Here is an 11,972-nt window from a genome sequence, read left to right on the forward strand (position 1 = left end):
ATAACTTGACTGAAGAAGACATTAGGGAAGCCCAAAAAAGCCTACTCTTTCACAGTTATGATTGTACAATGAAATGGGGATCGACCGATTATCGGTTTTACTGATATTATCGGCCGATAGTCAGTCAGGATTTTGAACGTTATCTGTATCTGCATCTATTTTGCTGATATACCGATAACGTATTGGGAACAAGGATCGCGCTGCTTTCAGCGTTCTGTGTTCCCTCAGCAGCACAGGGGAGAAGGAAGCAGTGTCTCCCTCCCCCTGTGCTGCTGCTGCCGCCAGTGAGAGGAGAGGGGACAAGAGGAGGGGCGGGGCTATGGCCACTGTGCCACCAATGAAGATAACTCTAATTCATATACAGGAGGCGGGAGATGGCTGCAGAATCACTTAGCCGGCTCCTGACCTCTATGACAAGTAGCTGCGATCTGCGGTAGTTAACCCCTCAGGTGCGGCACCTGAGGGGTTAACTACCGCAGATCGCAGCTGCCGCTCATAGAGGTCGGGAGTCGGCTATGTGATTCTGCAGCCAGCTCCCGCCTCCTGTATATTAATTAATGAGAGAGTTATCTTCATTGGTGGCGCAGGGTGCTCCCCCCAACCCCAGTATGAATCATTGTTGGCATAGTGCGCCCCCACCCAAGCCCCCCAGTATTAATCATTGGTGGCAGTGGCCACAGGGTCCCCTCTCCCCTCCTCCTCAGTGGAAGTTCCAATCGGAGCCCTAGCTGTGTAATCCTGGGGCTCCGATCGGTTACCATGGCAGCCCTGGCTGCCATAGTCAGCTCCCTGTGCACAAAGCACAGAGCAGCAGGGACAGTGTGAGGTCCTATTCACCCTGATAGAGCTCTATCAGGGTGAATAGGACAAAAGTTCTAGTCCCTAAGGGGGCTTATCGTAAAAAAAACAAAACAAAATATTAATTATGAATGAAAAAAGAAAGATTTACAAAAAAATAAACTACACTTCATTTTCAGCAGATTTGTGTAGGAATTATTTTTAATTTTTTTTTCAAAAATGAAAATTCGCTGAATATCGGTATAAATTATCGGCTATGGGCCTGTAAGTTCACAGATTTATCGGTATCGACCCTAAAAAATCAGTATCTGTTGATCCCTACAATGAAACAGCCATTATGCACACTTATTTTTTATTTTTTTTACTACGGTACGCTTTAAGCTGGACATGCACATAAGATCAGTGTTGGCTGACTCTGCAGATTTTGGTAAGACCAACCAACACTTTGTTTATGGGGACCTCCCGAGTGTTCCCCAACAGCATAACTCGAGAGACATGAGCATTGAGTCATCTAATTTCAACATCTCCGATCTATTCTCATGGAGAAAGCCTCTTCCTGAGGAGTCTTGCGGCAGCTTACTCCCCTTTCCCTGTTCAGAACACATATGTGCTCAGCCAGGCCAATCTTACACGTGTAATGGAGTGTCAGCCACATGCTCTCTGGTGTGTATAGCAGGCCTTAGTCTCCTCTCCCTTTCAGTACTCGTGCATTCTCGTGGGGTTGAGGGGGGAATCTCTGACAGACCTACAAGTAATTGGCAAACAGCTACCTAATGTATATGGCAATAAATCGGTGGCTGTTTTAAGCATTTTTATTCGTTTTTAGCCATAACGTGCCAAATTAAAAATCTGATATGATGGACACACTGATCCTCGATGTTACACACAAGAGCCTCAGACACTTTCTGAATAGAGATGAACTAGTTTGTAAGAACTGATTTGCCTCATCAAGCAGAGTTCTACACCTGCGAGGAGGTGTCCCTGAAAGACTGACACTACCCCTGCCACTTGATTGACAAGACCAAATATTTCCAGGTGCCAAACTGCTTTGGAACACTCAGCCAGCCGGATTCTGTCAAGACAATACCCATGCCCGCGCTGCTGAACAATAACTGCACTGATGATGCTAACCCTGCATCATTAGTGCACTTCGGAGGCTTATAAAGAAAGCTAAAGTACCTGTGATTGTGATTTCAGGTACCGAACCTGTTGATATTAAAGGCACTGTACTGTCAATGGTGTAGTTCTAACGGTAGAAAGGTGCAGGACTTGTGGATGACATCATCAAAAGTCCTTCACCCCCTAATAGTATATAGAAGAATTGCAGGAGAAACTCTCTCCCTCCAAGGTTGAGACTGGAATGGAGTGTTTTAAAGGAGGTCCTCCCTATGAAGTCAGTAATGTAGCCTTTGTGTAAAGCAGGCTAGAATGCAGTGGATAAAAGGAGTTATTCAATGCAGAATCAGTAATTTAGGCTGAACTCTAACCCTGTACCTAGCCCTAAACCATAACCCACACTGCAGCATTCAGGCTAGATGAAGCGCTTAAACGCTTTACCTATGTAGCCTAAAGCCACATGACCATCAGTGACATGTGCCCAGTAATGTCATGCCTCTTTTTACCCACTTATGTGTAGCTTCTACCCTCCCTCCAAATCCAGTCTCACTACTTCTGTTTTGCAAGTTTTCGAGAGAAGCATGACATATGGGTACAATACTGCTGCCAGACGTATGGGTGGTCAGGGGATTATGCTGCTGCTAGTGTAGGAGAGGTTGTAAGGGGACAATACTGCAGCCAGTTGGGGAATTTTACTAGTGCTGCTCAGAGTGGTAGTATTAAAATTCCTATGGACCTGCTGTGCTGACTCTATTTAGGCCCCTTACAGTGATAATCTTCCATATTAACTGCACAAGAAGCAAGCGCTTTATATGTATGGCGCTTGGTGCAGGGCTTTAATCCGGGTTTTGGATTAAGTGTTTTAATCCAAACTCCGGATAGGTCATCAGTATCTGGTGGGGGGTCCAACACCCAGGACCCCTGCTGATCAGCAGTTTGAGAAGGCAGAGGGGCTTCTGTGAGCCTACCTAGCATAGCGGCTGTGCTTGGTATCGAAACTCTCCCCAATTCACTTCTATGGGGCTGAGCTGCTCCTAGACCATGTGACACATGAACGTGTCATCACTCGGCCTAGAAAAAGCAGCGAACAGCTGATCAGCGGGGACCCCGGGTGTTAGACCCCCACCAATCCGATACTGAGGATTTATCCAAAGGATAAATAATCAGTATAAAAATCTCAGAAAACCTCTTTAGAGCTCCTGCTGCATAATGCTCAATTAGCGGTATGCATTGAATGGAGGAAGCCGTCTTATCGACATATCACAGGTTAGAGGAGATGCAATACTTGGCTTGCAATGACAACCCACTGTACTCTACAACTCTGAGTAGCGTCACAAGCGCAGAGGCCCTGCTTCTGCTACTGGAGCAGGGACTGTGCATGTTCTGCTACACTTCAAGATAGCAGCATATGAACAGTTGCTGCTCTGGGAGCACAAGCAGATCCTCTGTGCTTGCGCCACCCCTCAGAGCAGCTGCATAGAGGTGAGAATGTAAGGGCCCTGTCAATCAAGCAGCAGTGGGAGAGTTCTCAGCTTTGGGGACACATCCTCGAAGATGTAGAAATTTGCTTTTGAGATGAATCAATTCTTAAGAATCGAATCGCTCATCTCTAGGGTCATTTTTAAGACTGAAGCATTTATGAATGCTTATATTCAATTTTCATTTACTTATGGCAATAGGATGTTACTCACACAAGCTGAAAGCGGTGAATTATCAGATATTTTTTTTATTTTTTTATTTTATAAATTTTTAAATTTATTTATTTTACACATTTATATTTTGCTGCTATATTCCACAGCACTTTACAGACATTAGCATCAAGCTGTCCCCAATGGGGCTCCCAATCCTAAGTTTCCTATCATTATGTCTTTGGAGTGTGGGAGGAACCCGGAGTACCTGGATGAAACCCACGCAAACACAGAGAGAACATACAAACTCCATGCAGATGTTGTCCTTGGTCAGATTGAAACACTGAGCCACTGTGCTGCAATTATTGGATTCTGCTTTAAAGGAATTATACTGTAAAAAGGTTATAGCATGTATATAAAATGTTATAAAACGATACACATATTGATTTCATTTTTTTCTTCTTTCTTCCAGGAGGCTATGTTTGGATCTGAGCCTCAGCTTCCATATCTAAGATACACTCCAACAGGTAAGAGAGGTAAGGAATGTACTAGTATGTGATTTATATGGTCCCCTACACACATAAATTTGTTCAGTTTTTTACCACTAAAAAATCGTCATATAAACCACTTGCATTTTTTTTTCCATACAGCGAATACAGTTTCTTTCTGGCATTTTATTCTCTATAGAGAAGAAGGCAAAATGCCAGAGCTTCGACGTGTGTTTTTTATTTATTTATTTTTTTTACATATCCCAGAGACCCTAAAACCTCAACCTAATGAACAAAAGTGAAAAAATTTCAGTAGGCACACACAAAAAAAAAGCTTGTGTAGCCTGCGTTTCATACTTCCCATATACTGCTAACTCAGGCGATGGCATTTTTACCTCCAAACACACACACAGCACAGGTGCAAGAAAAAAAGTGAAAGCACGAGCGCTGAAAAAGACCTCTAAGAGCCTACCCTAATATTTTTGTGTTTAAATATTGATCTGTATTCGATCTTTTTTTTTCAATCCGCATTCATTTCAACATCCACAGTGCGCTGTCCACATGTGTAGGTCCGTTCTGTGGCCCCACAAAAAAGTGAAAATGTTTTGCGGACAAGGAAAATACATTTTTACAGGAGTAAAAAAAAAAAAATGGTGGCATGCATACAGCCAGGATTTGTGTTTTGCAGATCACTGCAAAACAGATACCATTGTGTGCATGAGGTCTTAACCACCATACAGCTATATTTAGGAGACAATCAAATCTAGCCCTAAAAATTCTCATCTGTTATCACTTGATATAAAAGGATTGCTTGCAAAAATATGATATTAAAGGGATATTGATAGCCAAGATGGGAATATGTTGCAGTAAGCACTGACCCAGAGAGGCCGAGTTATGGAAACAGCTGAGCAGCCAGCACTCCTCGTTTTCCGTTCAGTTGTTTCTGTAAGACCTATTTCACACTAACAGTAAAACAAATACAGCAGGATGTTCCGGCCGAGAACAGCCTGTGTGAAATGTCCTTGCCAGGCGCAGCTGGCAATCCGTCCGGCCCCATTGACTGTAATGGGTTCCAGCGGAGGTCCAGCCACATGGAGCCAGATGGATTGCTAGCTGCGCCAGGCAAGGGCATTTCAGATTCGGCCGGGATAGCCTGCTGTATCTGTTTTACAGTTAGTGTGAAACACCCCAAACTCTGGCCACCCTGGTCCAGCGCTTACTGTGATATGTTTCCATCTTGCTAGAGCTAAGCTGAAGCTCAAAAATTCTGACACCTCTAAAGTTGGCTCGGCCCCCTGTACTAGGCATAAGTGTATTAGATTTGCCCCATATTGTTCCTTTGTAAATGACGCATAGAAAATGTAGAATATACATTTGTATCTCCATGAATGCCAGATTCTCAGGAAAAGGACCAACTGCTGTGGGATCCTAATGTCATACCAGAAAGAGAAGTGGAGAGTTACCTCAGTCAGGCAGCAGAATATCAAAACCAAGCCGGGGGGAGATATTGCCAAGATGAAGGAAACGTCAAGGATAATGAACAGGTGACTATATAGATGTCTCTGACGTTTATCTGTCTTGTATGAAGAGGACTTCTGGGTCTTTAATTCTGTGTTTTTTCCTTTACTAATGACTGCATGTGATGTTCTGAGGTTTTACATTTGCAACCGGTTGACTTCCCTCTTATTTCCATTCCATTTAGTATTTCTCCACCACCTTTTTTTAGGCTCTCTACGAATTGGTGAAATGTAGATTTAACACAGACGAGGCTCTGCGGAGGCTGTCTTTTAATGTCAAGGTTGTACAAGGTGAGGGATGTGCAGTTACATAGTTTAAGGGGTAATGAGGAATCAATTTTTTTTTCTAGCCATGAGCAGATATTTGTACTGTATAGTTGCACGCAGTAAAAAAGAATCCTACCTGGACTTTATGTATTCTTTCCTATGTCCTATCTAGGTCATCTATGTGCATGGAGTGAGGATGAATGTAGAAGTTTTGAGCAAGGGTTTCGGGTCTATGGTAAAAACTTCCATCTTATCCAGGCAAACAAGGTAAGAGTTGCTTTGTTATTTGTGTGTGCATTTTTGAATCGCGATGGGTTGTTTTCTGACGGAATAACCCTGTCCTCCTTCTTTCTCCAAGGTGCGTACACGGTCAGTGGGGGAGTGTGTGCAGTACTACTACACCTGGAAGAAATCTGAGCGTTTTGAGCATTTCTCACAGAGCCGCCTGGGCAGGAGGAAGCAGCTGCTGACCACTACATCAGTGTAAGTTGTTAATGGTGGCAGTTTTATGTGCTGGTCTAGCACTCATGCACACAGCTAGAAATAATGTGGAATATGTATCTTTTCTCCTCTGCTAGAGAGTATGAATGTGATGTGCCAAACTTGGACTGTCGATTTGGGTTGCGGGGATTGGCCTTAAGAAAAGATGGTATTGGTAAGACTAATTAAATTGCATCCCTATTGCCTGTAAATTATGACATTCAATCTATGGGGCAAATTTATCATAGCCTGGCCACGTATGCTGGGTTGTGATAACCAGGCGTGCTTCCGGATGCTGTGCCTGCTCTATGATGAGGTGTATGCTTTATCATAAATTAGGTGCAGCATCCAGCAGTCCGTGAGCCTGAATTGAAATGTAAGCCATCCCCTGCCTGCAGTAGAAGATGGTAAATGTGGTGGTCCCATCCTCGCTTTGCCCCTTTTTCGGGAAAGTAGTGAGGCTGGCAGAGTAACGGCACATGCGCCAGCGCAAGTGCCATTGAAAAAGTGTATGATAAATGTGGCCCTATGTGTTTCTAGACAAAAAAAAAAAATCTATGGGAATCAGCATGACTGAGATTTTTTATTTTTTTCTCTAATGCAAATTTGCTATTTATATCTAAAAAGGATGTTACTGCTTGGCATTGTTTCTGCCCAGAGGCTGCGATGGCTATCCACACATGGATTAGCCACATTGAATGTTACATCATCGATAGTGATGAGCGAAGAGAGCTTCAGAAGTTACATCCAAAGTCGCTTCATTCAAAACTTCGGATTAATACTGCACAGAGATCTGTCTCCATACAGTATTAAAATGTATGGCCTCCGATGAGCCGAAGTTAGTTATTTGTGAAGTTGCCCAAGACTTCGTTGAATAACTTTGGTAGTTGATTTTTAAAGTGGAAAACCACTTTAAAACTTGAAACCGAACTTTTCTTCGGTTCCAAGGTACCAGTCCTCGCTGGCACGGCGCACGGCCTTCTCTTCAACCACCTTATCGGCGGGGTGTCGGGTGTCAAACTCCCACCAATCTGATATTGATAACCTATCCATCAATATTACAAAAGCGGACAACCCCTTTTAAAGGTATTGTCAGTGTTCTAATATTAAATACAGTTTAATAGATAATGCTCAAACATAAACCTCCGAATAATGTGAAGGTGAGAAGGTTTCATACCTGTAGTGGTCAAACCACCATAATACAGGGGCCTTAATGTGGGCCAAATTTGTGTCCTGCCATCTGAGATACTTGCACTCTCCCCACCCCTTCAAGAGTGTAATCCGCTGAATACAAATAGTGGCAATATCTTGTACAGTAAAAGCTACCTTCCCTTATATATGGCTATAACCACACAGCTTCCAAATACAGTGGCACCCACAAGTGACGTCCAACATAAAATGCTTCGGCCCCATTGACTATCACGGGGACAGGCCAGAGGTCCAGCGGCAGCACGGCAAACCTGCCGAGAGACAGCCAGAATAAAACTACGACATGTCTGAGAAGGCTGCCGCTAATGTGAAAGTAGCCTTATGTTTAGCTATCATGTCCTCCTCGTTTTAAGCAGGCCGCCACATGACCGTGCAATACTGACACCTATTGGGTGAATTATGTCTCTGTTAAGACAGAGGAGTCCTCTTTATTAATGGAGTTGTTTGGTTTCAGCAAGAAAGTGGACAACCTTGAAAAATAGCCTAAAATAAAGAATTGAGCAGTACTTACCTAGCTGTTCCAGCATCCAGTTCCCCTACCCGGACTCTGTTCACCTGGCTGCAGCGGTGACATCAGGTTGATGATATGTGACCACTGCAGCCATTCACTGGCCTCTTTGGTGCACAACTGAAAGTGGACAACCCCTTTAAAGCTTGATGAGGAGCACAGAGATTACAAAGTGTCTGCCACTGTTTTATCATATAGGTCTGATAACTCCTTCATGCATCCAGCACAAAGTGTGAGTCAGATAATTACTTCAGATGCATGGTACTATGTTTTTCATACAGATATTGTGAAAGGTATTGTCAGACAGAATACCTTTTTAGCTTCCTTTTTTCTTTGGGGGTTCCCCACTAGCTCCCATCACACACATGGAGATATGTTAGATAATGTAGTGCTGTACTCTTTCTCCATTCTTTAGTGCTATATTATCAGCTGTCATAATGATTTCTATTTCTCTTCATGAATACAGCAGGCTCTAAGCAGAACTCTTCCCAGAACACTACCTGCTCCTGCGAGAAAGATCAGTTTACTTGTGGACTCCACTCCCACCCTTCCCCCAACCAGGAGGATCATCAAGTACCTCCTCCAATCAGCAGTGGAAATCTTAGTCTTGATCTCTGTCCTCCAGAAAGGCCTGTATTGCTTGATGTCAGGAAACAAGACCATCCTCTGGAGGCATTTAATATGGCTGACTTGTCCCTTCCCGGCTTCATGTCAAGACCATCAATTTTTTGTACCAATCCTATCTCCCCCTGATTTCACACCTTTTGGCATAAATGAAGACAAGGCTATTTTGGCACACTTGATGCGTCCACTATTGGGTCACTAGTTACTTGTGTTCCTATCTGCTTATTTTTATGATCTCAGGAAGACATACCCAACATTACCAGATGTTTTGGAGCATTTGATATTTGAAGTATTGAGTGGTGACATATGCAGGAACTAGATATGTAACATATGCTCTTTTTATTTAATTGTAATTTTTTTTATGGGTTTGCAATTGACCTGTGACATTGCACACTAACCAGTTCTGATATATAATATGCTCATATAATGTACTAGTGTTTTTGTTTTGTTTTGTTTTTTTTTGTTATGCAAGCACTGTCATTTTCAAAGTGCTTCTTGGTCAGTTTGTTGACTTTTTAAATAAATTAATTTTTGACAAACCTGTTACGTTCATGGTACGTATTGAAACCTTTTGTTTTTAGGCCCGGACTGGCATCTCGGGCCTAGCACAGTAGAGTATGGCCACTGCCATTTTGTACTGCCAGCCATCTTGGCTTACTTGCTTTCGTGGACTGCAATAATGATACTGAATGAGCTCAGAACCTGCTGTTATATGAAGGGATGGTCACTGGTAATGTTCAGTAGACTGAGCAGACATTTTCTTGGTTTGTTTGCAGTTTGAGCAGTGCTGCATGTTGGTTCAAGCCTTTCTGTACCTCCATAGATTGAACCGATTTTCAGTACCACTTGCATTCTAATATCCAATCCACAAGCGTGTACTATTGTACATATTTGCTAATACACTTTAAATTGTAAGATGCATTTATTGTTTGCCTATTTAAGCTGCTGTATTTCATTTGAGCTGCATCTACGTAGAGTTTGTTCTAGGCACCCAATACTCCTGCATTAAAGAGCATCTGTCAGCACGATCTGCCCTATTAAGCCAGGCCATGATGCTGAGTTAAACGATTCCTCTGTATTTGAAATTGGTGTCCCTATTGTAGAGAAATCTGCACTTTATTTCATAGGCTAATGATGTATTCGGGGTATTAATAGGCAGGCCTAGCCCCTTAGATCACTGATTCACCACCACTGTAAGCACTTCGGTAAAAAAATGAACCAGAATATGTTCTGAACAGTGCAGTTTGGATCTCTGCATCGGGGAAAGCTTGCTTAGATCCAAACTGCACATGCACTGATTCAGCATTCACCAGCACTTGCACAGGAATACAGGGGAAAGCAGTAAGAGAGGGAGAATGTCTGTCTGGCCTGGTCAGGGTAGGGGGGGTCGTGGAAAAAGGAGAAAGGTAGTGGTGAAGCAGTGCTCAGTAGGGTTAGGCCTGTCCCTCAGGACTCCAAATGTATCATTAGCATATGCAATAAAGTAAGGGTGCTGACACACATTCAGGTTTTTTTATGCAGTTTTTTAATCCAAAACCAGGAGTGGATTGAAAAAAGTGGATAAGTTGTATCTGCCCTTAATATTTTTCCTATGATCCACACCTGAGTTTGGGTTCAACACTGCATCAAAATGTCTGAACATTTGTCAGCACCCTAACATGACCACTTATTTCAAATACAGAGCAATCTTTTATCTTGGCATGAGCAACCCAAACAGGCAGTATGCCTGGTTTAATGGGGTTGATCATGCTGACAGAGGCTGTTTAAGATATTTATTTTCTAGCCAGCATTCTGAAGGCACAGTGCAGATTTTTGCGCATATTTCATAATTGGTTATGTACTTGGAAAATAAAATATTTGTCTTGTTCTTTACAACTATTTATATTCAATCAATTTTTTTAAGAGAAATTACAGTATATCACATTCATTTGTACAGACTCCATATGTGAATAAACATTTGTAAATACAGCAATCAAGTTTTGAGGGTTTTTTTCTGTGACCAGAACCACCAATGGGTATTGTTCCCTCCCCCCCCCCCCCCCCAAGGTTGACATTATTCTTTTAATTTTATTAACCAGTTGCATACCACCCATTGACTATATACATCCATGCTGTGCACATTTAACTCTACAAAGTCGTTCCTGAATATTTAATCTCTAAACTATTTCTAAACTAGTCATGCAATTGCAGGCTAGGGGATCCCACTGTGACAGCTGGGCACCCATAGAAAAGGCAAGGACCATTTTTACCGTCCCTGCCTTTTCAGTCACTGTATACACATTGCTCAATAAATGCCCTGGCTTTAGTGATCATGTGAGGGCTGGATTACTGTACAAGCTGCTGGGTCTTAGCAGACCCAGATCAGCTGTGCAGTGAGGCTTAACAGCCTCTTTGCAATCTCAGGGGATTGTATTTCCTCTTTTTAGCTGGAGATAATGTCACCCAGTTACAGGAGAAAACGGTAATAAAAAAATGTAATGTTAAAAGCCCCTCAAAAGTCTAGAGATCTAGTGTAGCCCCACCCCTGGTGACCTTAAACTATATTTTCACATATATCAAAATTACCATTACATAAAGGGGACAGAATTTAAAAGTATATTTTAGTTGTATGTTAAAAAATATATATATATATATATATATATATATATATATATATATATATATATATATATATAATCGGAAACGGACAGCAACTCCAAAGATACCAAAAATATATTTATTGGGCCACAGTGGCACAGTGAGGCGACGTTTCGGCTCCAAATCCCGAGCCTTTCTCAAGCAACAAAACACAACTGATACTGTGCACAATATAAATAGGTGTACATAATTAAAAAATAACAATGATCAATAATCATAAATGGTGTACAACACAATCAAAAGATCAATATATCATGATTATAAAAGTAACAATATTACGAAACAGATCCAATGATACATAATTATATTTGTGATATACAAAAAATAATGTGAATCAATATGATATGAAATATAAATATAAGTGGCTCCAATATATATCATCTGTTACGAATCCCTTTAATTACATTAAATAAAAACAAGGAGGAGCAAAGAGGGGGCCGATGACAACATACCACAGAGTTAGCGTGTCTTCACATCTCCGCAATGGCCACAGTTGGCGTCTACCTCGATTGAATGCGCAGGCGTCAAGGTCCGTCCCGGCAAGATCGCATCATGTGACGCCTAACTTCGGCGTCCCACGTCACAACCTGCGCCGCGAGTCGCACAATGTCCATTGCTCTCCAGTGCGCATGCTCACACAACTGTGACAGCAAACACGCCATCTTGAGTACTGGACAGAGGGCCCACAATTGATTAATTT

At 42.3% G+C, this 11,972-nt stretch overlaps 1 protein-coding gene across 1 annotated transcript in view; it reads left to right on the forward strand.

The window, feature by feature from the left end:
- The window catches only part of MIER2 (MIER family member 2), a 43,167-nt gene extending 33,334 nt beyond the window's left edge, over window positions 1–9,833 (forward strand). Inside the window, exons 6-12 of the mRNA XM_044269761.1 lie at window positions 4,015–4,078; window positions 5,426–5,574; window positions 5,757–5,838; window positions 5,987–6,081; window positions 6,173–6,297; window positions 6,393–6,469; window positions 8,478–9,833. Coding sequence (XP_044125696.1) covers window positions 4,015–4,078; window positions 5,426–5,574; window positions 5,757–5,838; window positions 5,987–6,081; window positions 6,173–6,297; window positions 6,393–6,469; window positions 8,478–8,764 — 879 coding nt within the window. The 3' untranslated portion in view covers window positions 8,765–9,833. The remainder of the gene's footprint in view (window positions 1–4,014; window positions 4,079–5,425; window positions 5,575–5,756; window positions 5,839–5,986; window positions 6,082–6,172; window positions 6,298–6,392; window positions 6,470–8,477) is intronic.
- The last annotated feature ends 2,139 nt before the right edge of the window (window positions 9,834–11,972 follow it).

Source organism: Bufo gargarizans, chromosome 1 (genome assembly GCF_014858855.1).
Source record: "Bufo gargarizans isolate SCDJY-AF-19 chromosome 1, ASM1485885v1, whole genome shotgun sequence".
In the NCBI taxonomy this organism is placed as follows: Eukaryota; Metazoa; Chordata; class Amphibia; order Anura; family Bufonidae; genus Bufo; species Bufo gargarizans.